Source organism: Vulpes lagopus, chromosome 18 (assembly GCF_018345385.1).
Source record: "Vulpes lagopus strain Blue_001 chromosome 18, ASM1834538v1, whole genome shotgun sequence".
In the NCBI taxonomy this organism is placed as follows: Eukaryota; Metazoa; Chordata; class Mammalia; order Carnivora; family Canidae; genus Vulpes; species Vulpes lagopus.
Window position 1 is genome coordinate 13,002,022 of NC_054841.1, and position 27,297 is coordinate 13,029,318.

Genomic DNA, 27,297 nt, shown 5'->3' on the forward strand with positions numbered 1-27,297 from the left:
TCTCATTACAAGCTTGGGCTGCATCAGGGCCCCTGGTTGGAGCTGTTTTGAAATTTGGCCTTGAGCACCCCAATTATTTTCACTCTTCTGCTCACTCAAAGCTGGGGAGGGAGGTCAGCCGAGGATCTGCACTACTTGGCTGTCAACCTTGGGCGGCTGCCCTCACTTGGGGGGCAGGGGCTCCGTGCCATCACGCCTGCCCTGGCAGGGCCCGTGAAGCGTTGGTGGAGGCTGGGGCAGCCTCCTCTCACACAGGAGGCCAGAGAGGCCGTCCCTGGGCATGCTGGCATCCCCGACAAGACTCGCTGCTGGCGTGTGTGTCTGTGTGTAAGTATATTCTGTGTAAGTGTATTCTGTGTCTGTGTGTGTGTGTGTGTGTCTGTGTAAGCGTATTCTGTGTCTGTGTGTGTCTCTGTGTGTAAGTGTATTCTGTGTGTGTATCTATGTGTAAGTGTATTCTGTGTCTCTATGTGAGTGTCCGTGTGTAAGTGTATTCTGTGTGTGTCTCTAAGTGTATTCTGTGTCTCTGTGTATGTGTCTGTGTCTAAGTGTATTCTGTGTATCTGTGTGTAAGTGTATTCTGTATATGTGTCTAAGCGTAAGTGTATTGTGTGTGTCTGTGTGTCTGTGTAAGTGTATTCTCTGTGTGTGTCTGTGTAAGTATATTCTGTGTATGTCTGTGTGTCTGTGTAAGTGTATTCTCTGTGTGTGTCTGTGTGTGTGTCTGTGTGGGTGTGACCTTGTAGACGGCGAGGTGCTGCTCTCCACCCCTCCGTGTGACCTGCCTTTTGCCTCTTGCCCTGAACCCCACAGTGAACCCGAATCTGGCCCCCGGCTCCCCGCCCAGTGCCTGCCCTCGCACGGGCGCCTGGCATTTCGGCCTCCAGTGGCCGATGGCTCCGAGGCCATTTCACGGCTTCCTGCTCAGGCCAGAACCTCCACGTCATTCCTGCTTTTCGTACTCCCCGCCACCCCGCACCCAGCTGTCAGCGCACCCCCCACCTGCCCCTCTGCGGGGTAAGGGTTACCAGGGGTCACCGCTGCCACCTCCCGCAGCCCTCTCCTCCCCGCCTCAGCAGCAGGAGGGTCCTGATGACCTGCCCCCCTGCCCTGGCCTCCTGTCCATCCCCCTCCATCCCCCCACTCCTCCCGGTGTCCCGGAACAGTCCACCTGGCCCCCCTCACTTGTGCTCATTCTTTCCTTTTCTGGAAACTTCTTCCTTACACACCTGCGTGGCCTGTTGACTCCCTTCCCTCCGATCTTTAACTAGCCCCTCCTCAGAGAAGCCTTCCCTGACTAGCCCTTCCAGGAGGGTTCCTTTCCCCTTGCTGTCCCCTCACCCTGCTTTATCTTCCCTCAAACCTCTTGTCACCATGTAACATGTATCTGTATATTTGTTCTCCAGCCTCCCAAGTTAAAGGATGTCTGCTTCCCCCCTTCAACCCCCTTCAGGGTTCCCTAGCCTCCTCCTGCCTCATCATCCCCCCTTGTCCTCCCTTCAGGGCTCCCTAGCCTCCTCCCGCCTCATCTGTCCCTCTGGCCCCCTCCAGCACCCCCCCTCCAGCACTCACCCCCCTCCAGCACTCACCCCCCTCCAACACTCACCCCCTCCAGCACTCACTCCCTCCAGCACTCAAGTGTGCTCATCTCACCAGTTGCCTCCCTTGGAACCCACTCCAGGAAGCAGGGAGCACCTAGGCGGTCCTCTCCAGCATCCCTGTGCCTGGAACAGGGTGCGCCCCGTCCTAGGCACTCGGGGAGCCCAGCCGGGTAGGCGAATGTCCCATCCAGAGCCAGCCCCCCACCCACCCACCCAGCTCCCTGTACTCCTCCCTCTCTCCCCTCCTGCTCCTCCCACCCCCACCCTCCGGCCCCTCCTCCTTCCTTCTGGGCCCTGCTGCACCCACAGAGAAGAAAGGACTTGGATTCTTCCTGTGGGGCGACCCCTCGGTGGTGCAGCTGTCCCTCCTGAACAATGGCAGCCTTCTCTGTGCTTGGCGTCTCTCCTGTCTGAGTTCCCTGCTCCCCGCCTCCCCTCCACTGAGCACACACACCCGAGCACACACACACACCCATGCATACCCAGCTCACTCATCCTCCTCCAGTGCCCCCCGCAACTGCAGCCTGGGGGTGTGACCACTGAGCATTTGTGCCCTGCAGAGGAACGCACCTTAGGAGCGATGACGGAAGTCAGGCAGCCCCCCACAGCCCGGGCTGGCCCTGGGCATCCTTAGGAGGGACGCATGTGTCACATCCATGTTCATCTTCAAGCTAAATTCCTTTTAACTCCAACGTCATGGCCTTCCCTTTCTCCAAGATCTTTAAGTTTCAAAACAAGTAGAACATTGGTGGAGTCTAGAGAATTTGGTTCTGCATCTAACTCTGTCACCTCAAGCTGAGACCTGGCCCCCTCTGGCCTCAGTTTCCCCATCTATGCCTCAGCCTCTCATCTGTGCAATGGTGTTACAGCATAGGTGCGGAAGTTCCCCAGGGCCTTTGAGGTGACTCCACCCTTGAAGGTCATGTGCCTAGTGCCCACACATTTGGGAGGGGAGCTCCCTGGGGCCCGGGGAGAAGAGGGCCACTTGGCAAGACAGAAAGTGGGTGGGTGTACTTCTCAACTTTTTAAAAGCTGGTGTGAGGCTGATGGGTGGAGATTCCTATTTGCCTCCCCGGCAACACACCAGCAGAGACTCTCTCTGTCCCAGCCTGGGGGCTGGTGTATCAGTTTCCTGTGGCCGCTGTAACAAAAGCCTCACAAACTGGGTGGCTTCAAACAACAGGAATATATTCTCTCACAGTTCTGGAAGCCAGAAGCCCAAAATCAGGTGTTAGCAGGAAGGCTCTTGGGGAGGACCCTTCCTTGGGGAAGCTGAAGGCTCTTGGGGAGGACCCTTCCTTGAGGGGAGGCTGAAGGCTCTTGGGGAGGACTCTTCCTTGGGGGGAGGCTGAAGGCTCTTGAGGAGGACCCTTCCTTGTCTCCTCCAGCTTCTGGGGCTTGCTGGAAGTCTTTGGTAGTCCTCAGCTTGTAGCTCCCGTGCTCCCATCTCTGCCTCCCTGAGGGGATCTCTCTTCTCATGGCCGCCTGCACACATCCATGTCCAAACTCCCCTCTTCTAAGGACATGAGTCCCTGGATGAGGCCCCACCATAATCCAATATGACCTCATCTTAAGTGGACGACATCTACAACGACCCTATTTCCAAATTAAGTCACGTTCACACATACCTGGAGTTAGAACTTGAACGTATATTTAGGGGGACACAATTCACCCCACCTCGGCTAGGATCTTTCAGGCACACCACCTTCTTTAATCCCCATAGTGACACATTACCCTCCATTAAAGCTGCAGAATCTTGTGTTGAATGAGAAAACCCTGCAGACCATCAGGGACTCTCCTCCCCCTCCCCTCCAGCTGTGGTCCTCAGTGTGGTGCCCTGTGGCCACCTAGCCCATGGGCAACTTGCTGTGGTTCCACCTACAGGGTCTCTAACGTCAGTGGGCATTAAAATAACTGTGGAAGTCAAATAAAAGTAAGAAGCATGTCGCTATGTTGGGGGGATATGTAAAGCCTACCTGCGAGCCTCCAAGGGTTTGAGGTAGTTTTCAGGCTAAGTGTGACCTTTTGCCGTCTCTCTCTGGCACGAGCTGCCACTCTCCTGAACATTCTAGAAGGGTCTACACTAGAGCTGCTGGCTCCAACACGGTAGCCACTGGCCACTGGGAACTACTTAACTTTAAGTTAATTAAAAATAAACCAAATTAAAAATTTGGTTTTTTAGTCACAGTAGGCACATTCCAAGTGCCCAGGAGGTACACGTGGATGCCAGCGTGGATGGTGGAGATACAGAACATGTTCTATCATCACAAAAGTCCTCTTGGGCAGCCTTGGGGTGTAGAGTGTAATTCAAGCAAATTTTGGAGAAGGACACACGGACCTTTCAGAATATGAAAAGAATGACAATGATAATTTTTTAAAATACAGGCTGTTCCTATTACGCCTTTACCACACCCGGACTTTGTGTCGGGAGCATGACTCGTCTAACTTAATCGCCACCCGTGCCTGTGAAGTGGGTGCCTCCCCTCTTCCCTCCTGCTGCATTCCCCTCAGGCCCAAGCTCCACATCTGGTCCTTTGCCCTGACTCTCCAGGCCTTCCCAGGCCGTCCTGAGGCTGGGCTGCGGGTCGGGGTTCAGGATCATGGGGCAGCTACCCAGGAGGGCTCCAGCCTGGGGCCTGTGGGTCCCACCTGTCCATGGACAGGTCCTCCTGCTCCAAGCACCTGGCCCATCCCGCCCCTTGGCCAGCAGGTCACTTGCAGCTGTGCCGTCGTGGGGAGAGGGCTTTCAGCAAAGGAGGGCAAACCGGGTGCCTCTCCGCATCCGCCCTCCCCAGGCCACAGAGCGGTCCGCTTTCTGCGATGCCTGCATGAGCCCTTTTCTCCCTAGAGAAACCGAACTCTGACGCCTGGAGGAGCCAGGATGCAGCACCCCACGGCAGATGTGCCCATGGGATGATGGATGGGACCAAGAGGTGCCAGATGTTCTCATTTGTCAGAAGTGTGACACCCAGATTTTTATGTGAAGTGGTCCCGATTTCAAATGTGAACTGTTTGCTCTACTTTTAAAAAATAAATTAAAACACCAGGCAGGCCCAAAGCAAACACACCTGTGGGATGGATTCAGCCCACAGGCCAGTGGCTTGAGGAGGGACTTCTAACCTGGTGGCTCCCAAGGGAGCACACTGCCCCCTAGGGGCTAAAATCTACAATAGTGTCCCTGGTGGGTGTAAAAGTTGGGGATGCTGCTGGCAGTCCTAGGGGCGGGAGCAGGGGCCTTCTATGGCCTGCTGAGCACCCAGAGAGCCCTACCCGGCCCCCAAATTGCCTTGCGTCCCATGAGGCTTCCGAGTCTCCCACCAGATCATTATACGAGTGGATTCTTCTGCAGGTATTGTGGTCTGAGCCTGGACCCTAAGTCCGATTTATACCTAAACACCAGAGGTATTCACAGTTTTAGTACACTCTGAATTTTCCAGGAATGTAAGTGATAAGTACATGGAAGGAATCTTGTACTTGAATGCAAAACTTTTCCAGGACTTATTCCATATTACTGAATATCTGGGCGCCCAGGGCAGGGCCGCTGGAATCACTTGGATTGCAGGGGGGCACCCAGCCTGCGTCTGGGGCTCACACACCTCCAAACCTGCGTGTAGGTGCCACCTGGCTACGCCATGGTGTCTGCTTGATGGATGTGCTCAGAAGTTCATACAGAAATTTTTCTGTTATGAATTGCCTTCCTTTTATTTTTCTTGTGGATTGTAATTAGGGCATTGTATGGATTTTTTTTTTTTTTGAAAAAAAATATGCCTAGGTAGCTTTGGTTACCTGCAGTTTTCTTTCTGGAAAATAAAGGAATGTTACAAAATATCTGTCATAGAAATGGACATCTAATGTTGTTGAGAGCCGGGTCTTCAAAGGATCAGCTTAGTGTCACCTTCCTCCAAGGTGATAATTAAATATCCAGTGATTGACAGTCTCCCCAGGCCTTGTTCTGAGAGTCTGTTGTGGGTTTTCTCTGCCTGCCCCCAGCGCCCACCCTCATTCCATCCTTCTGGACAAAACCATACTTTAAAAGGGGCAGAAAGATTTTCAAATGCCACACTTCCTGATGTCGACCTGGCAGGAGATAAAACCTGTCACTAGTGCTGGGGGAGCCCACGATGCCCAGCTAGTAAGTTTCCATAACATGGATGGGCCCCAGCTTTCATTTGCTAGAGATGCATGATCCTCCCAAGGAGTGAGTGGCCAAGGGCAGTGTGTAATTCGAGGCACAAACAGCCCGCCCTCCACATCTCCAATACCCTGACGGCTCAGCCCTCCTCAATAGCAGTGACCTTGCCACAAACAGGCAGGAGCAGCCCTCAGCCTCCACCCCGGTTATTTGCTCGTCCCCAATGATTAGCCATTCCTCCTCTGCACCCAACACCGAGAAGAAGCTTTGAAAAATGGAATTCTAATCATGACACTCCCTGGCCACGACCTTCTGCTGATGCATCATGCCTGATGCTCTTGGAATAACTTGCCAGAGCTGCCAAGGCCTTGCTCAGCCTCAGCCTATTCCTCTGTCCACATCTCCTACCTCTCTTCCTTTCTAACCACACTCAAACTGCCTGGCCTCTTTGCTGTTCCTCAAACATTCTGAGGTCATACTTACCCCAGGACCTTTGCACTTGTGGTTGCATCCGCCTGCAGCACTGCCCACACAGCTTGTTTCTTGTAATCATTCACCTTCCGTCTCTAACATCCCTGTTGCTTTCCTGACCTCCCTTCATGAATTAGCCCTCCCCAACCCCTGTCACTCTCTGCCATGATACCCTGCTCTCTATCCTTTGTAGGATTTATCACTCCTTTGAAATGATCTCAGGTGTTTTGAATTTATTTCTTGCATAGTGTGTTCACTGCTGTATCCTTCCATCCCAACAATAGCCAGGCAGGTATTGGGTACCCAATAAAGATTTGAACGAACAGATGACTCTTCGGCCTTAGGTGTGAAGTAAGCAGAAAATGAGAACAAAATGGAATTTGGATTACTGTCGCCCCCTTCCGGCATTCATAAATATAATTGCCATTAGTTCAGGCCAATTTAGCCAAGTCTCTGCACTCAAACATCAGAGCCTGTCTTTCTGCTTCTTGGATTTTTTCATTTGGGTTAGCTTTATTCTTAGGAAGGTTCTGCTTTGTGAGGGGAAGATGGCCCGTAGTGACCCTGGCTGAAAGAGAGAGCCTCTTCCCAAAGCTCCAGCAGAAGTCTCAAGGGAGGCTTTTATTGGCTCAGCGGGGGTCATACGCCCCTTCCTTACCTAATCACAGAGGCCGGGGAAGAGGCGACACCCTGATTGGCCAAGCCCAGATCAGGTGCCTAGCCCAGGAGCTGGGAGCCAGAAACATTCTCACCTGAGTAGGTACCTCAGAAGGCACAGTTACCAAAAGACAGGAGAATGGATGCTGGGCAGAAAAATAAAACAGATGTCTGCTTTAGAAACCCAAATCCAGCTTCCCCCCTCAAGGAGCAAGTGGAAGGAGGCATTTCTCCCAGCTTGCTCTGCTTCCAGCACAAGCTGCCTCCTTCGTGCGTAATTATGCCCTCACCTTCCTTGTCTGCTTTCCCACAGTTCTCAGTTCAGCAAGATCCCATCTCTGGCATCCAGAACTTTTACAGGATTGATGTATCACTTTGTGCAGCAATTTGCGTTTGGTGTCTTTTCAAAAGCAGAAGAAAGAGACTCATGTTGTAACCTTGCAAGCAGCCCAAAGTTAAAAGGATCCAGTTACAGAATATCAGAAATGCCCCAGCCCTAAGAGCTTTGGGGCTCGGGGTTTATTTGATGCCTTTCTTCCCGGCCCTGCTTCCTCAGCCAATTTGTCTGCCAAAAAAACAAAGACTTCACTCCTGTGGCATTTTGCATCTAATATTTATAGTGTTCTGGAGTTTGCAAAAGCATTTCCTTCTCATTTATCACTTGTGCCTCAGGAGACCCCAGCTCCACCCCCAGAAAGTTAGCAAGATTGTTTCCCCTGCCCAGATTAGGAGCCCTAAAAGCCAAAGGATGGATGGTGAAAGTCTCACAACGGTCAGGCCCTCCTACAGGCAGCAGGGGTGGAATTGAACCTTGGCCGGGACCAACCCAGCTTCTATTCTGCACCCCTTGGCACCACATGTGGGCCTTACAAAACAGCAGCCAACAGCCCGAATTCACACTTCAACCCCACATATGTTCTGTTTGAATTATAAGGTGTTCTTTAAAATCTGGAAACTTCACCCAAAAGTTGAGGTTCCAAATTTTGCTTTAAAAGGAGGGGTGGGGAGGGGAGCACTGGGGTGGCTTAGTCGGTTAAGTGTCCAACTCTTGATTTCACCTCAGGTCGTGATCTCTAGGTCATGAGATCAAGCCCCACATCAGGCCTCACTCTGTATATGGAGACTGCTTGGGAGTCTCTCTTTCTCTCTTCATCTGCCCTTCCCACGCTCCCTCTTGCTCGCTCTTCTCTCTTAAAAAAAAAAAAAAAAAAAGATCCTGCCAAATATTACCAACATTCCTGGAAGTAGAGGTACATAGCAGCCTGCAGAAATTTGTTATCTGTTTTTATAAGTAAAGTGTTATTAGAATACAGCTTATTCATTTGCATATTGTCTATGGCTGCTTGCTCTCTACTGCAACACAAATAATTTCAATAGAGACCACATGGCTGCAAAGTGAAAGTACTTCTAGTCTGACCCTTTGCAGAAAAGTTTGCTGTCCCTACTGGATGTCAGTAGCCAGCTGGATTTGTGTCACAACCCCCTTTCCCCCCAATATCCCAAATAACAATGGTTTAGAGCTGATAGGTGCTTATTTTTCTCTCATTTGACAGTTCAGGCATTAACATCCCAGAGATGATATGGCATGCCTGGTGCCCAGGCTCCTTCTAGGATGTTGCCCCACTATCCTTGGGGACCACCCTTGTCCAGAATGGCTCCCCACGTCCACATCCAGCTAGCAGGAAGTAGCAAATACAGGGGGGCGCACACCCACCTCCTGGAGAGGCATTACCAGAACTCACACCACTTCCACCCACATCTCCACCAAAAGTTGGTTGTGGCCACTTCCACCTGTGAGGGAGGCTGAGAACATCACCTCCAATCTGCCAGCCTCGAATCCAACTAGTAATTCTGTTGCTGCGGAAAAGCAGCACACAGGCCCTGCGGCGACACAGCAGATTCTGTGAGGCTTCACAGGCATGGCTAGCATCTCCATTCCCCGCACACCTCTCCTTCTCTTATCCTTGGTCCGTTCCATTCATTTATGGGAGCACCTGAATCTCATTTATGTGCCTGGTTGTAAATTATGTACAGTCTCTCCCGGGGGAGGAGGACAGGAGGGAACCGATGTGCTCCAGGGCAGAGGGAAGGTTGCAGGCAGGGAATCAGCCCAAATGCACCCTCTTCTTACATAAACTACTGATGGGGAAATAATTGAGCTGAATGCACTCCCAGCTCTAGAAGTCCGAGTGTTGGGGTGGGCAGAGGCTGAGCTGAGCTTTGGAAGCTGTAGTGCCCGGTGGGGATTGTGGTCAGTGTGCTCACTCGTCCTGGGGAAGGAAACACCATCGTCCTTAGCAGCATGAGCTGAGCGGATCCCACCAAACATCTGGCTTCCTGTTTGATTCTCCTCATACCCCACCTGCAGCCCTGGGGTGCTAGGCTGGTGTCCCATCATCCTGACCCCTCGCTTGGGGGCCAGAACACTCTTCTCTAGCAATCTTCATTCCCTAACTGGTGGTTTTACCCCCTTGGAGAGCCATGTACTACCCGACTCCCACCCCCACCCCTTAACATCTGTGTGGATCCTTTTCAGAATATGTTCAAATTAAATGCAAAGAAAAAAATAGGCAGGATTACCAAAGGAAGCCAGTTAGATCAAAATATAAACTGTGATATGTATGCTTCTTCTCCACGTGTTAGATGACATGATGTCATGGTTTTTTAGGGGATAATTGATCGGTCATGATAACGCGCATGAATTCGTAACAGTGCTGGCTTCAGTGATTCCTTGAGGTGCCTGGTTAACTGTGTAATGTGATGTGAAAACAAAGCTGTGACTTGGTGGTGACAGAGGCATACGTAGTACTCTTACGGTGATTTGTTGCCTTCGTTCATTATGGAAGGAGATGCTAGTTAGAGGGTAATGAAAATAAAGATGGAGCTTTCCCATCCCAGTGCAGCGGGAACAGCAGACTAAGAGCCCCTTCCCCCAGGTGGGGCTCATTCAGTTCCACAATATTAAATGCCATCAAAATGCTGACAACTCCCAGATTTCTCCTCCCAGCCCAGACCTTGCCCTTGAACCTGAATGCATGTCTCCAGGCTGCCCACTGTGTCTCCACCTCCACTGACCGACTAACGCAAACCTCAGGGTTAATGTGTGTGACCTGGAGCTCTTTGTCACCTCCACAAAGAACCTGACCCTCCCATAGTGCCCCCTTCCTCGATGATGGGTGGATGTCCTTGGTGCTCAGGATAGAGACCTTGAAATTGTCCTTCTCTTCCCACACCACATCTAATCCATCTGCAAACCATGGCGGTTCCAACTCCAAAAATAGCCTGAGACCATCCCAGCCCTCTGCCCCCACCTGCCTAGAACCATCCCAGCCTCTCTCCTGAATTACTGTGACAGCTGCCAGGGGTCCTCAGTCCTGGGCCATAATCTCCACAAGGGTGTGGTTTTACTTGTTCGTTCATTTATTCTGTTTTGTTCGGTGGTGTCCTAGTATCTAGAACCATGCCTGCCACACAAGCAGTGGTCTTCTGCATGTTTGCTGAATGAGCGAATGCATGCGTGCATAAATGAATGAATATATAACATCCTGATAAGTAATGTTAGAATACAAATAGGGACCAACATTTTGGGGGTGGTCTCCCTGTGTGTCCTCATTGAACTCTCCCCAACACCTTTGTCAGGGAGCATATTATTATCCCCATTTTACAGTTGGGAAAACTGAGCTGGGAGATGGGAATGGCTGGATTTAAAAGCCAGGCTGTCAGCTCCAGAGTCCACACTCAGCTTCATGCCTGACTACCATCCAAGACAATAGCACCCCTTAAGGCCCTCCTACACATCCGGAAAGAGCCACCTGGGTGATGTCTGGCCCTCTCCCATGTGCCCACACTGGCTCTCTGGGAAAGGCAAGGGTCTTGGGATCTGGGAATGGCCTGCAGCAGCCCACAGGCAGATGAACCTTGTAGGATAGAGCGTGGGCAGTGACCTCACCAGGTATTTCACCTTCCAGCAGGAAGCACTCTGGAGTGTAGTCAGAGTCTATGGAGGGGCAGGGTCTCTGGGATCACGAGGTTGGTCTGTCCTTGCCCCTGGCTTTAGCTGTTGAGCAGCCCACTTGCTGTTTTCTTTTACCCTCAAGAGTCTCCTTGCCAGGCACTTGTGACCTGACCCCCACTCAGTCAGGTAAGCACCTGCCTTCAGCTCAGGGTGTGATCTCAGGGTCCTGGGATCAAGCCCCACATCAGGCTCCCTGCTCAGAGGAAACCTGCTTTTCCCTCTGCCCCTCCCCCTGCTTGTGCTCTACTTCTCTCAAATGAATAAATAAGTAAAATATTTTTTTTAAAAAAAGGAGTTTCCTTGCCTCCCACGCCGCAGCAGACAGGAGGCGCTCCCCTGCAATGACCAGGGATGCTAGCCTGCTGGGACGTGGGGCAGAGTGGCCAGTGGAGACGGCTCTTGGGTTAGCATCTCAGCTATGCCACTCACCAGCCACTGTGGGATGCTGGGCACAAAGCGACTACACCTCTCGATGCCTCAGTTCCTTCACTTGTAAAATGGGGACAAAGAGCATGTCTGTCTCATTGGGTTGTTGGGGAACAGCATTAGCCTCCAATCCAGCGGTTCTCCAAGTGTGAGCCCGGAGCCCTGGACCTGGAACTACTTTCATGATAAAACTAAGACAGGATTTGCCCTTCGCCCTTATTTGTTTCAAGAGTACAGTGTTTCCTGAGGTTGTGTAACATACCCACAGTTATCTCAAAGAAGCATTAAAATACTCCTTTCCTTTCCTTGCACGTATCCATGGAAGGCTGGATTTTTCAAGACCTAACCAAAACAATATATCGCAACAGGCTGAATGCAGGGGTGGATATGTGAATTCAGCTGTCCTATATTAAACTGGACATTAGAGAGATTGGCAAACTTGCAAAACAGTACAGCTCTTCTCACTGATTTTATTTTGTTTTGGGGAAAATATACTTAACATTTTATTCTTAAAAATATGCAGTAACAAGTAGGTTTGTTATTACTATTTTTAAATGAATTAATGTGTTTTAAATGTCCCAGTTTTCTGACATGTTAGCTATCACTAGATCAAATCAACATAAATGAATCTATTGGGGGTTCTCAAGAGTTAAGAGTCTAAAGGGACTTTGGGAGGCACCTGGGTTGTTCAGTCAGTGAAGCGTCTGCCTTCGGCTGAGGTCATGATCCCAGGTCCTGCAATCAAGTCCCATGTTGGGCTCCACACTCAGCAGGGAATCTGCTTCCCCCTCTCCCTCTGCTGCTCCTCTCTTGCTCACTCTGTCTCTCAAATTTTAAAAAAAATCTTTAAAAAATAATAATAAAAGGACTTTGGTAGCAGAATGTTTAAGAACCAGTGCTGTCACCTGACACTGGCCTCGGGGCCTTCTTCGCTTCTGCAGAGCACCCCGCAGTGAAGCCAGGCCCTGTGTGGATTAAGTAGATCCAGATTCAATCAAGCAGATGCCACGAAATCAAATAGAAAGACAATAATGAAACTATTCTCCCTGCTTCTCCACTCAGAGATGATGTACCCTGTGCAGTGGGCTACGAGAATCTGCTCTTCCCTCAGTGAGACGTGATGCCCACAGGCTTCTCAGAACCTGGGTGTTCGGAGCTTCAGTCATTCGCTCATTTGTGCCACAAATGTCTGTTGAAGCCTTACTGCTTCCCAAGCTCTGTTCTACGTCTAGGGACACAGGCGGGAATAAGGAATGCAGAAAGCCCTGACCCCAAGGAGCTGATGTTCTAGTTGGTTGGGCAGGCAGGTGATAAAACCCCAAAGACAAATAAATTAGGGGGTGAGAAATACCGTTGAGAAACGACGTGAGGAGAAGAAGGAGCACCAGCCTAGGGAGAGAACATTTTAACAGGATGGTTAGGGATGTAACCCAGTAAGGTAATATTTGAGCAAATGCCTGGACAAGATGAGGAAGGAATCCATGCAGGTGTCCAAGGAAGTGGATCCTTCAGAGGGAATAGCAAGAGCCAAGGCCCTGAGGCACAAATGAGCTTTAGGCCTGGAGAACGGCAAGAGGCCACTGTAGCTGGAGGGGAACGGACAGAGGCAAAGAGAGGGAGCCGAGGTCAGGGAAGGGGCAGAAGAGGGATCCCGTGGGACCTTGTGGGCCATGCCAAGGACTCTGGAATTTAGCTTGAATGTTACGCCCATTGAAGGGTTTGTTTTTTGTTTGTTTGTTTGCTATTTAAGATTTTGTTTATTTATTCATGAGAGACAGAGAGAGAGGCAGGCTCCCCACTGAGCAGGGAGCCCAATGTGGGACTCGATCCCAGGACCCCGGGATCACCACCTGAGCCGAAGGCAGACACTCAACCACTGAGCCACCCAGGCATCCCACCATTGAAGGGTTTTGAGCAGAACTGTGACTTGATGGGATCTGTGCTTTGGCTACTGCAGCACAAGACCGAGCAGGGCGGGGGGCGAGAAGGGGGCTCTAGCAGGGTCCGGGTGAGAGACGGGGGTGGCTGGGACCAAGCCGGTCACAGTGACACGTGGGAAATGCTCAGTCCTGAGTCCCTTCTGAAGGGAGAACCAGCGTGATAGACGGTCAGTGGCAGTGAGCGGGGACAAGGAGCTCCCAGGTGTGTGGCCTGACCATCCGGCATTGACCGGAACGCTGGGAGAGGAGCGGGTTCGGGGACAGAGCCAGAGCCCTACTCGAAATGCCTGTTTGGCACCAAACGAATTGACCTGAAGGAAAATAGGGAGTTTGTGACCACGCAAACAATACCTAACAATGACAAAATGTGGGAAAGAGGCACACAGACAACTAGAATTTAGAAGGTGTCATGAAAAGCAAGGACCCCTTTTTGTTTTCCCAAAATCCTGGCTTGTGAAATGGAGTGGTTTCTTCCAGGAAAGATAGACTTTCCAGAGGCTTCTACCTCATTTTTCACTGACCTTTCCGAATTGCTCTGGCAAACGTTGTTTATTGTCATTGGCCCCTTCCCTCAGCCCAGGCCATCGTTGCTAATGGATGTGTGTCGTGCCCAGCTGACCCCTCTGTGCAGTATCAACGTCCTTCCCTGAGCTCGTCACTGGAGTCTTGGAGGGGCCTTGGCATTTTCCAAGGCGGCATCACTGCTGGTTTCTAGAGCCCATTTCATGTCTCTGGGAACCTGTGTTTTCACCCCCGCACCGCCACCACCTGAAAAAGGAAGCAAGTTATATTTTGAGAACTCTCAGAGCTCCTTTTTTTGGAGTGCTTACTCTGTGCCAGACATGATCTCATTTGCTGTTGTTCCCATTTTATAGATGGTGTCACTGAGGCTTAGGGAGCCCGCTCACGTGCCCGAGGAGACAGGGCTCAAAGCCTGGCCCTCTGACTCTGGAAACCAAGCCCTTCAGAGCCACCCGCACCCCCTGTGCATTGCTGGGGTTCTCAACCCAGGCACCACTGCCACCGGGGAGTAGGAGCCTCCTCCCTGGTGAGGGCCACCCTGTGCACTGTAGGGCAGTTAGCACATCCCTGGTCTCCACCCACTAGATGCCAATAGCACCCTCTCTGCTGGTTGGGACAACCAAAAATGTCTCCAGACATGGCCCCAGTGTCCCTTGGGAAGTACCCACCCAACCCCCAGTTGGCCTGACACATGTTAGGTGTACTTTGCACACAGGCTCTGGGTTGACATCTCTGCCACCTTCCCTGCCGCCCCCCCCCCCCCCAACAGCCAGCATTCCCATCTGCAGACAGGCACTGTCATAAAAGTCTCTCTCAATAAAACATCGAGTTGCTGCGTCTCCAGTTCTCCTACCCTCCCAGGGAGGGAGAGAGGCTTAAAACACTGGCGAGGGGCAGCTTTGCACTGCGTAGCCTATGAGTCTCACCCACAGCCATTGCCCTGGCCACCCTGTCAGCAACTGTGACTGTGTACCTGCTCCAGGCCATGTCCTGGGCACGCACCATGGCACCCAGAAAAGGCCCCTGCGTGGGGAGATGATGATACACAAGAAAGCAAACACATCCACAGGTGATTTAAAGAGTGCTGAGGCCACAGAGGAGACAAACAGCCTGGTGCAGAGGGACAGAGGCCTTGAAATAGGGCAATCAGGGAAAGCTCCTCAGAGGAGGTACCATCTGATCTGAGACATCACAGCGAGAAGGAGCCAGTCCATGTGAGAGGGAGAAGGCCCGTGTGTGAGGTGGAGGGAAGAGCAGGTGCAAATGCCCTGAGGTGCCAGTGAGTTGGGCATGTTTTAAGGAATAGGGGCCTGGAGTGGCCAGGACAGAGTGAGCAGAGGGGTGAGTGGTGGGAGGTGTGGGCAGAGGGAGCAGGACAGGTGGACAGGTCATTGAAGGGGGAGTGGTAGGAACGGTCTTGGGTTCAGAAGGGTTCTCCTGGCTGTTTGGGGGTGACTGGGTTATGGGAAGGCTAGAGGGGAGTCAGCAAGATCAGGGGAGGCCATTTCCACCACAAGCAAGGAAATGAGGATGAAGAAGCAAGACACGTTTCTGTCACTTTTGAGACTTTGTCACCTGATGGTCTTGCCTTGTTTATTTGGATTCCTAAACACTAGATCTGTGGATTCAGGATGCAGAGCTTTTTTATTTATTTATTTATTTTTACAATTTTTTAAAAGATTGTTTATTTGAGAGAGAGAGAGAGAGTGCATGTGTGCAGGTGGGGGGAAAGGCAGAGGGAGACAGTCTTCAAGCAGATTCCCTGCAAGTGCAAAGCCTGACGCAGGGCTCCATCTCATGACCTGTGAGATCACAGCCTGAGTCAAAACCAAGAGTCAGAACCGACTGAGCCACGCAGGTGCTCCCAGGTTGCAACATTTGAACAATGTTAGGGATCTTACAAAACTCCAACAGCTTTTCTGCCTTTGAGTCTCCTAGCTCAATATTCAAAACTCAAAGTCCCAGGGTAGATTCTGATTGGCCAAGCTCAGCCATACACTCACCCCTTAGGTGAGAAGGGGCACCTTGGTTGACAGTTGGGGCTTTTGTATTTGGGAAGAACCAGGAGTGCAGAGGCTGTGGCTTCTCAGGGGTTACCTGAAGGAAAGAGAGAGAGAGAGGGAGAGTGTGTGTGTGTTCATGCATGTGTGGCTCTGTTGGCTCCAAAACATTTGGTGGAAACTGCCAAATAAAACTGAATAAATATTTAGTGAACTATTTATATGTGAATGTAAATAACAAAACGTAGCATGATTCAACCAGTCAACTCTGGAATATTTCGACTCTTATTTATCCATTATCGCTAATGTAGGATGTGGGTGGAGATGGTGTGTGGGATAAATGTGTGTTGAGAGATGCCAGTGCCCTTAAAACAGCCCTGCTGCTAGTTCCATCCAGAAGGCCCATGATGCGGGGTTGAGAAGGTTCCCCATGGGCAGCGGGTGGAAGTCTCCCAGGTTGCCACTGGCTTGGCACTCAGGACGTGCCAGGTACTTTTTCACGTTCCTTACACCGGTCGGTTCCTTCCCTCCACATGACAGCAGGCAGCGGCTCACAGTGATTGCCACCCACCGAGGCACAGAGGAGTGCAGTCACTTGCCTGGGTTTCCACGATCGGGAGGCGACAGACCAGGAGAATCTGGCCACAGAGAGGCACTCTTGGCTGTTCCCCTGTATCGCCTCCTGTATGACCCAGAGGAGTAACTGGTGGCTACCCTGATGTTCAGGACCACACGGGCCCCCATCCCGGCTAGACCAGCTCCGCAGCACAGGGAGGTGGCCCCAGGATTCCTGTTAGCTTCCAGTTGTGGACACCCTCCATCTCCCTTGTATCTAAGATGATGCCTCCATCTGCCCTCCTGCGTCAGATTTATTACCGGCTAATCTGAGTCTCCAGTCACTGCAAGACCCAGCTTTTATAGACCACAAATGCGATTATTATGAGGCAATTTCAGTTAGATTCAGGGCTGGGAGAGATAACAGAAGGGTCTGGTCCTCTCATCAGACTCTGAATGGCTCCCCAGCAGCACTTTACTCAGACAAATGGAGGAGACAGCCAGGAGGGGAACAGGTGCACGGAGCTTCGCATCAAAGAGCTGCCTGCCTGGGCCTGCAGGACCGGGACGGGGGGAGGGGGTTCAAAAGGACTTAGGGGTTAACCGGCCTCTCAAAGTTGGAGGGTGGATTTTGACATCTGTCTCTGACTCAAATTTTTCCTTAAGATTTTATTTATTTATTCATGAGAGACACAGAGAGAGAGGCAGAGACATAGGCAGAGAGAGAAGCAGGCTTCATGCAGGGACCCCGATATGGGACTCGATCCCAGGACCCTAGGATCATGCCCTGGGCCGAAGACAGACGCTCAACCGCTGAGCCACCCAGGCATCCTTTGACATCTGACTCTGTAGGAAGTCTATTACATGAGGTATCAGTGGAGCAAGAAGTGGCTGGGAAGGGGGACCCATTGGTCATAATGGAACCATCACTTAGCTGGCACGTGTCATGTGCCGGGTGGAAGCAGTACAGGCATATCCCAGAGATACCGCGGGTTCAGCTCCAGACCACCACCATAAGGCAAATACCTCAATAAAGCTAGTCAAATGAATTTCTTGGCTCCCCAGTGCATATTGAAGTTATGTTTGCATAATCTTGTGGTCTCTTAAGTGTGCAAGAGCATTATGTCTAAAAAAGCAATGCACATACCTTAATTTAAAAACACTTTATTGCTAAAAAAAAAAAAAAACGCTAACCATCCTCTGAGCTTCTGGTGAGTCATAATCACTGATCACAGATCACTGTAACAAATATAATAATAATGGAGAGGCTTGAAATATGGCAAGAATTACCAAAACATGACACAGAGACACAAAGTGAGCAAGTGCTATTCGAAAATGGGCACCAGTAGACTCACTGGACATAGGGCTCCCCGAGCCTTCAATTTGTAAAACATGCAATGTCTGGGAAGCTCAGGAGAGCGAAGCGCGACAAGACGAGGTGTGCCCACTTGTGTCTATTCTCAGAGCAATGCACGAGTTAGATACTGTCATCATCTCCTTTTTGTGAGTGGAGAAACCGAGGCATCAGGAGAGATTAAACTAGTTGCCCAAGGACACACAGCATTCAGTGTTGCAGCATATCTCCAAGAGCCCCTTTCATGTGGAGTGTTTTTGCCAGCGTCACCTGCTCTGGGACGTCTTCATCTTTTCTGTCATAATCACTATTCTTCATTTATTATCGGCGATCAAGCCGTCTGGCTGTAAATCAAGAGCTTCCCGCGGTGTGTGTGTGTGTCGATGTCGCCACGGTCAACTTCGTTTCTTCTCTGACTCCTACCTTCCCCTTGACTTTCCACTCCAGCTAGCTTTTCATTTCTTGTTGCACTTTCATCTCCGTTGGCTGGTTCTCCCCTCAACAATCCACTTCTGTATCCTGTCTTGTAGATTATCATCAGGAGACAAGGAGGCAACCCAGCCACAAGCCTTGTTGTCGTGCGTGAACTGAGTAACAGATGCACGGGGATGGTCACCAATAGACTTTGCAAGAAGTGACGTGACAGGCCACTGATCCTTCTATGCATCTGTTATTTACACAGTGATGGGTGGACTGGAGAACCAGTAACAAAATTTGTACTTTGTGCAATTACAGTTCATGTACCGTGGTAGCTACACCGGAACCACATTGTGGGAGACTGGTAGTCTTCAGCTAAACTGTAGAAACTAACATTTGTGCGTATTGAGACCATTCAAAGCAAAGACCACCTGTGGCCAGTCACCTGTTCTGTTCTTGTTTGTCATTGCTGGGCCAGCATTGGGTCACTCCTTTGCACGGCAGAACCCCCTGGCTGCTGTGGCCCGTTTCAGAGTCTACTTCTGCATAACTGGCACCTCTTCCTCCAGGTGAAACACAGCCCTGTTTCAAATCCCTGAGGGATCCCTCACCCCACACAAGGAATTTTCCTCATAACGCCAAGGGTTGAAAAACCCTTCCTGCAAAGGGCCAGATAGTAAATATTTTGGACTCAGAGCCACATGGTCTCTGTCGCAACAACTCCAGGCTGCCATTGTAGTGTGCATGCAGCCATAACGATACATAAGCAAATGGGTGTGGCTTGGTTCCAATGAAAGTATTTGCAAAAACAGGTGGCAGCTCAGAGTTGGTCTGCCAAACCCTGCTCTCCGCTAAGCATCTCATCTTCTTTTCTTTGGGTCTTTTCATTGCAAGCACAAGAGTTCAACTCACATGAAATTATGTAAATAGCAACAACCAAAAGTGGAGTGATGGATTTATTGGGTTATGTAACTCAGACTTTCTCAACCTTGGCACAACTGACATTTGGAACCAGATGATTCTTTGTCCGATGAGGTGGCGGTAGGGGCCGGGGTGGGGGGGGTTGTCCTATGCATTATAGGATGTTTACTCACATCCGTAGCCTCTATCCACTAGATGCCACTGCTACCTCCCCACTCAGCTGTGACAATCAAAAATATCCCCATTGCCCAATGTCCTCAGATTAGGAATCACTAAGGGGACTGAAAATGCTAGCATGAGAGGTGGCTTCAAGTAGGAGTGGACCCAGGGACTCAAACTAGTATCTGGGACAGTTTCTCTCTTTCTCTATTCATCTCTCCTTCCTTCCTCCCTCCCTCCTTCCCTACCCCCTTCATGGCTGCTTTGTTCCATGCTACTGCGTGTTCAAACAGACTCTCCCCTTATGGTGACCAGATGGCTGCCAGCAGCTTCAAGTTTGAATCCCATCACCTTTAAGCCCACTGGGAGAATCTCTCTTTTCCAGTAGCTCCCTAAAAATCCCAGGGCTCGCTCTCATTGGCCCAGCTTGGGTCACATGCCTGCCCTTGAACCAACGAGGGTAGCCAGGGGCACGTAGTGCTCCAATTGGTCCAGCTGAGATGATGCCTGCAGCCCCAGAGTCCGGAGATCGGCCCATGTGTACTTAAGTCAGGAAGTGGTGGTACCCAAAGGACCGCAGTCGGGAAGGAGGTAGCAGGTTAACAGAAGTCTCCAGCACCAGGTGTAGATTTCCCCCCTGCGCCTGGCACACGGGAGGCAGTGAGCGCTCGGTCCTTTCAGTTGATGCCAGCCTGCTCCCCACGGGCAGCGTCAGCTGGCACATTATCAGTGGCCTTTCCTGGCCTGGCATTTAATTCCTCTTAATCTGCCTGCCAAATTGCTCTACCCTCGCACCAGCCCTGGGGTTGCTACTCTTCCTTTCACCGCGTCCTGGGCGCGAAAGCTCAGCGACCCTGGGCCCCAGCCACGACATGGGCTGTATTTTTAATCTTGATTTTAATTCCGGCTCATTCTCCTGGCTGTGTCTCCCAGCCCCGGAGCCCCAGGGCCCACGCTAATTTGCTTCTCCCACCTCAACTGGTGCCGGAATAACCATTTTAAAAACTGCCTTGGGGAAATCTAATCAAATGAGAGCAAAATCTAATTTGGCACTAAAAGCCTTTGACTGAAGCCCTGTTTTCTGGGGTCTTGTGAAGCCTGAATAATAAACTCTTTTGGGATTTCTTTTTAAGGGTTGGGGGTTGGAGAGAGATGTGAAAGAGAGGATTCCAGCAGAGGAAATCACCACAGACATTCTGACACCCGTGGCATTGGGTGATAATGGGCAGGGGTGGGGTTCCCGAGGTGCCCCACATCCCACCCCACAAGAAAGAGTTATCCCACCGGCCAGGCCGAGAGCAAAACTCTTTAGCATTCCGACTGGCACAGTCATCGGGAGGGACGTTGCCCCAGATCTTCAGGGACAAACCATAGGCTCACAAGCTGGATTTGAGGGACCTGGGAGAGAACCCAATTTTCCCAGCAGGGAATTCAGAGCACCTTTCCCCCTGGCTCTTGTATGCCCTTCTGCAAACTGAGGGAAGTTCTGTGCTTCTGAAATTACTTGTGGTCTTGGGGTACTTTCAGAATGTGTCCTGACTCCAGGAAAATAGAAAAGCTAATGTATAATATTTCAGGGGATGTGCGGACCCTTTTAAGGTTCCCTGCCATGATCTTGTTGCTTCTCCTCATGTTGCTTCTCCTCATGATCTCATCCTTCTATCCTCTAACATCTTCCTCCCTCACTGGCCTCCTTATGGTCCTCAAAAGGCCCCCAAGCTTATCCCTACCTCAGGACCTTTGCACATGCTATTCCCTCTGTCTGGAGCAGTTTCCCTTGTATTCCTGTTCCTTTGACTCATTCTCATCACTGCTCAGCAGCCTTCCCTCATCACTCAACCCAGTGGCGCCTCCAGGGGTCCGCCTCTGGCCACTTAGTTGCAATGCTATCCTTTATTTCCTTTGTCACTGTTTTTGCCAACACCACCACCCCTTACTTGCCACGGTCCTCCACTGGAATGTCTGCCTCATGAGGGCAGAGACCCCGGTGGCCTCATTCACTGCTGTGTTGCCATTACCTGGTATACCATCGGGGCATAATAAATAGTTATTGATACATGAATTCACACATGCCTAAGGCAGTGTTACCCCATCCCGATTTTTACCACGCAGGGACACAATGATTTATTATTCCCTTAATATTTTCCCCCCAGTTGTTTTACTCACCTGGCCCTCCATCTCTTTTTGTAAATAAAGTTTTATTGGAACAGAGCCATGCCCACGTATTTATTATCTGTGACTGTTTTCTTTTCTTTTCTTTTTTTTAATTTTTATTTATTTATGATAGTCACAGAGAGATAGAGAGAGAGGCAGAGACACAGGCAGAGGGAGAAGCAGGCTCCATGCACCGGGAGCCCGACATGGGATTCGATCCCGGGTCTCCAGGATCGCGCCCTGGGCCAAAGGCAGGCGCCAAACCGCTGCACCACCCAGGGATCCCATGTGACTATTTTCTCCAACTCTTGAGTACTTGCAGTAGAGACCATCTGGCCCACAAAGCCTATGGCATTTACTGTCTGGGCCTCCGCAGGAAATGTTTGCTGACCCCTGTCCTTTGTCATTCTTCTCCAAGGAGGGGGAGCAGGAGAGAGTGGAGAGAGGCCTGATGTGCTTCCAGAGTAGAGCTCCTTACTATGGGAAGACGCACCAAGCGTGAGGAATAAGGTCATTGATGTTTAGTAGATCCTTTCTTCTGCACTGGACTTGACCTCGAGGGGCCTTTCTAGTCCTCCCTGTGCGGTTCTTTTAGGGAGGAACGTGCAGTACCAGGGCTTCTCACCTGCAGACTCCTGACATTCTACATGGGATGATGATTCTCTGCTGCGGGTGGTCCTGAGCCTTGTAGGATGTTTAGCAGCATCCCTGGCCCCCACCCCCTGGATGCTGGCAGCACGTCCCACCCCAGTCTGTGACAAAAGCAGAAGCCAGTCTGCAAACATTGCCAAGTGTCCCCTGAGGGGCAAAACCGCCCCTGGTTGGGCATCACTGTTTCCAGGGGGCGGATGCAACAGTGCCTGACCATGTTCCTGGGGGAAGAATCAGGGCTCCCTCTGGCCAGGTGCTGGGACACCACAGCCCCTGACTCCAGCCCACACCTCAGTCCTCGGGCCCAGCCGGGGACCTGTGGCCGCTGTGTGAGCAGGCACCCAGCACCTAAATATTGGATGTCCCCAGAGACTCAGAGCCGGGGCAGCCACTACCCCCATCCCTCGTCCCCAGAATGCCAGGGATCTTTCTGGTTTTGCTTTGCCCTCACACGCAAAGGGAGGCCCCACCCTGGGCCTTACCCCGAAGCTGCTAAGGGCTCTCCCTTCCTATTTTCACCTCCTCTGGTGCCCAGATCCTTCTGGGAGGTGTTTCCTCAGCTGCAAGGAGAGGACTGGATGGACATGCTTCCCCTTGCCCCGTGGCACAGGGATTCGGGAAAGGCTGCTTGGGTCCTAAAGAGGCTTCCAGCTCCCAGTCGGTGCCAGCCACCCGCCAGGCCTCCAGGAAACCCCCACCCCCTTCCTCATGGAGAGCTCCTGCTGCATCCTCGCTCTCCCAGCTCAGGCCTCTCTTCTCTGGGAGCAAGAAGCTGAAGGCAGCTCCCCATGCTTTCTCGAAGGTTCCAGATAGAGGAACCCGTCTCATCCTCCACTGGCAGCAGAGCCCAGACTCAGTCCACTCCTCCTCCTACAGATGTTCAGCTCCCCTGTCTCCTCTCATCTTGGGCCCTGAACTGGCGCCCACTGAACGCTCACAGTTTGCCAGGCCCGGCGCTAAGCCCTCTGCTGGCGAGATCTCTCTCACTCCCTTCACCCATCTGGAACTCTCACCTTCTCGTGCTCTCAGCACCAGCTCCTGTGGGTCTCAGAGCCCCAGGGTCCTCATCCAAAGCAGAGAGCCAGCAAGGGGCCTCCGTCTCTGGGAAAACGCTCACAGATGTTTCCATTTCTTAAAAATGGTCCTATAGGTGGTCATTATTACAGATCACACTTGCTTGATGGGAAAGGAAAAGAACGAGAAAGTATCGTAAAGAAGATCTTGCTTCACCCACATAGTTTGGGAGTAGATCCCCTTCGCGATGAATCAGGGTGATCTTTACATAAGCTCTGTTGCTGGCGTGAAATGTGCACGTGGAGACACTCACTGCTCGTGAACATCCAGGCCAGTGGGGTTTCGTGGGTGCTTCCAGCAGGAAATAGGGCAAGGCCGTCCCCCGAGAAGCACGCCCATGGCCCTCGGTAACCACTGCTTGTTCTCCAGCACCAGAGATCTGTTTTGCCTCTTTCTGAACATCGTATACGTGAGATCATACAGCATTCTTTCATATCTGGTTTATCTCTCTTAACGTGATTAGGTGGCTGAGATGCATCTGGGTTATTGAACATGACCCCGGTCCATTCTTTCTTGTCCGGGCGTGGTATTCCGCTACACAAATACCCAGCAGCGGAGCCAACCCCGTGCTTTGGTTGATGGACAGCTGGCGTGTTCTAGTTATTTGCTATCACGAGCAGAGCTACTCTGAGCACGTCCTGCTCATGCCTGGTGAATGAATGGATGCCTTACTGCTGAGTAAATACCCTGGGTTCAGATCGCCCGTCGGAAGGCATGAGGGTGTCCAAGTTCAGCAGACACTGTCCGGTCAGCCTCCCACGGGCGATGGACCAGGCTGCACGTCCCCTGGCTGGGTGTAAAGTCCCAGTTGCTCCACGTCCCCAGCAACATTTGGTATCGCTCGTGTTCTGATGTTAGGCACTCCGGTCACCGTGTAGTAGAGAGAGTTCAAGGGGCCCGTCGGAAAGAATGGGAAAGAATCATGTTCTTATGTTTACGCACCTGTGTCGTAACTTAGCCGTGGCTTCGATTATGAAGGGAGGCCATGGACCATAGCACAAGAGAAGCCGTAATTTTGTCATCTGGAGAAATCACTGATACTGTGATATTCCATGGCAGTGTGGCAGATATCCCAAAATAAAATATCTTCACTTACCATTGCTTTGAAATTACTACTCTTCGCAGGGTACTATATTTTTTAAAGGGTCATGTTACTACAGAGACAAGTTCTTTTAATGTTTAAGATAACTATACGTCAAAATAATTTATTTTCTCTGAGATCCAATGTATTTTATGCACATAAAAACATTTGAGGGCAGCCCGGGTGGCTCAGTGGTTTAGCGCTGCCTTTGGCCCAGGGCGTGATCCTGGAGACCCAGGATCTCTTTCTCTCTCTCTCTCTCTCTCTCTCTCTTTCTCTCTCTCTCTCTCTCTCTCTCTCTCTTTTTCTCTCTGTCTCTCATGAATAAATAAATAAAATCTTAAAAAAAAAAATTTGAGAAGCAGGTCAGGGGTCTTTTCAAAGGACTCCATGGCTCAGAGGGTATCCCTGTTTCCACGCCTTGGGGACACCACAGTGGTGGTCGGGTGACAGAGGAGACTTTTGCTCTCTGCTTTCTCACGTGGCCTCATGATCCTTCTCCCCCTCCAGCTTTCTTCGGGAAGTATCTTAACGAATACAATGGCTCCTATGTACCGCCTGGCTGGAAGGAGTGGGTCGGCCTCCTTAAAAACTCTCGTTTTTATAACTACACACTCTGTCGGAACGGGGTGAAGGAGAAGCACGGCTTTGACTACTCCAAGGTAAGTGCTGCCTGTCGCCAGCCGGGGGGTAGGGGGGCAGTTAGGAGCGTGACAAGGGAGCTTAACTACCTGGCTTCGGATGGTGACACTGACCTAAATGAGTGATCTCAAGCCAGCTACGTGCATCTTCTGCTTCCTATTTTCATCTCTCATATAATAGTCTCTGTTTCTGAGAGCTTTGTTCACAATATGCTGAAACAGAATATTCTCACAGAAAGTGCGAGAACAGTCCAGTTCAATGAATTTTCACCAACTGAACAGGCAAATGTCACCAGCACCTGCTAGTGTGCTAGGTCAAGAAGCACAGTTTCACTGCCTGCCCCCAAAGCCCCTCCTTCCACCAAACACCCTCCCATAGGGACAGCCATGGCTCAGACTTGCAGCATGACACACGAATTCTGTGTCCGGCTCCTTTTGCTTCACATCCATGTTGTCACGTGGGGCTTCACTCTTGTGTAGCATTCCATTGTGTGATTAAGCCTCAACTTGTTTGTTTTCCATGTCATGGCTTTTCTTTTTTTTTTTTTTTTATTAAATATTTTATTTATTTATTCATGAGAGACACAGAGAGGCAGAAACACAGGCAGAGGGAGAAGCAGGCTCCATACAGGGAGCCCGATGTGAGACTCGATCCCAGGACCCTGGGATCACAACCTGAGCCAAGGGCAGATGCTCAACCACTGAGCCACCCAGGCGCCCCATGTCATGGTTTTTCTAGTCCTGCTAATTTGTTTTATATAAGATAGAGTGCACAGATCTTAAGTGGACAGCTCAGGGAATTTCCATATATGGGTATGCCACCCAGGTCAAGATACAAAGCATTTCCAGCCCCCAGAAGGCTCCCTTATATACCTATGCAGTCAAAACCCCCACTCCCGAGGTAACCTGTATTCCAACTTCCATCACCATGGATTGGTTTTGCCTGGATCATGTTGTGTGTGCTCTTTTGGGTCGAGCTTTTTTCACTCAGCCTGACACCTGTGAGAGCCATCCCTGTGTCTGCCCAAGTCAGCAGTGTCCCCTTCCTTGTTGTGTAGCATTCTGTTACACAGATGGTAAGTAGGAATCCATTCAACACCTGATGGACATTTTCGTTGTCTCCAGTTTGGGCCTGTTAAGAATCAGGCTACTGTGAACATCCTTACACGTGGCTTTGTGTAGACTCTTTGCTTTTGGTTACACGCCTGGGAGTAGAATTGCTGGGACACAGGATACATTGCATGGTTGAACCAGTTTACATCCCCAGCCAGGAATGTTCTAATGTTCCAGTTCCTTCACATTCCCCATTAACACTGGTATTGTCTTTTTTATTGGGCTGTTTTACTGGGGTATAGCGGTATTCCATTGTGGTTTTATTAGAAAGGTTTTTGATGATCACATAAGTTAATACACGTAGAGCATCAGAAGGGCCCCTTCTACACAGCAATACACAGGAGTTCAGATCAGGACAGCAAACCTCTACAGAAGACCCTGTACCAAATATTTTAGGCTTTATAAGCCATACAGTCTCTGTTGCGACTACGTAAGTCTGCTATTACAGTGTACGAGCCACCGCAGGTAATGTAGAAACAAATAAGCTTGACTAGTTCCAATAAAACTTTATTTATAAAAACAGGCAGTGGGCCTGGTTTGGCCAAGGGGCCATAGTTTGCTGATTCCTGGCTTAAATGGGGAGGGGGAAGGAGGACGAAGGAGGAGAGATTGACAGTGATGTCTCATCTAAACTATTAAAAAAAAAACCTGGAGACCAACAAATATTCCTGTCCCAACTAAATCTTCAAAGCAACCTTTGCATCCCCCATAGCTTTCTGGATCAGTTCTTTCCCCCATTCTTCCCTTCCCTCTCTCTTCTGCACTGTCACTGCCACTAGCCCTGGGCCTGGCACCTGTCATACCCAGGGCTCTCTGGCTTAGAATGATGACTCCTCCCTAGTTCATCTCTCTCTGAATCGCTGCACAAGGTCCCTCCCCCGACCCCGCCGGGCAGATATCACCAGGGGCTAAGTAGTCACATACACACAGGATAGCGAGCTGGGAGCAAGAGGGGACAGTCGAGAATAGTGGGGACTATGGAGCATGTATCTGTGTAGGAGGGGGCAGCCAGCTCAGATCAGACTTCTCAGTCCCATGTGGAAAGGGGGCCCAAAATGGCCAGGTTTTCTGATTTTTCACCAGAAGCTACAAATTTATGCATGTTTTCATGTGAAACCTCCTGATTTTTTTTATTTTTTTTTATAAATTTATTTTTTATTGGTGTTCAATTTGCCAACATATAGAATAACACCCAGTGCTCATCCCATCAAGTGGCCCCCTCAGTGCCTGTCACCCAGTCACCCCCACCCCCCGCCCACCTCCCACCCCCTGATTTTTAAATATTGGCAAGTCACTCAGACTTTTCTAACATCCTGCATGAATCAAGTGTGCCTGATGGCCAGACCCAACCTGACCCATGGAAGTACAGCCTTGTCGGCCCACCTGGTGTGCTGCCCGCTGCCAGCTGCCTGC

At 50.8% G+C, this 27,297-nt stretch overlaps 1 protein-coding gene across 1 annotated transcript in view; it reads left to right on the forward strand.

Moving 5' to 3' along the window:
* SULF2 (sulfatase 2) overlaps positions 1–27,297 on the forward strand; it is a 92,052-nt gene that overhangs the window by 31,813 nt on the left and 32,942 nt on the right. The window contains exon 4 of the mRNA XM_041732354.1: positions 24,641–24,895. Within this exon, the coding sequence (XP_041588288.1) occupies positions 24,641–24,895 (255 nt within the window). The remainder of the gene's footprint in view (positions 1–24,640; positions 24,896–27,297) is intronic.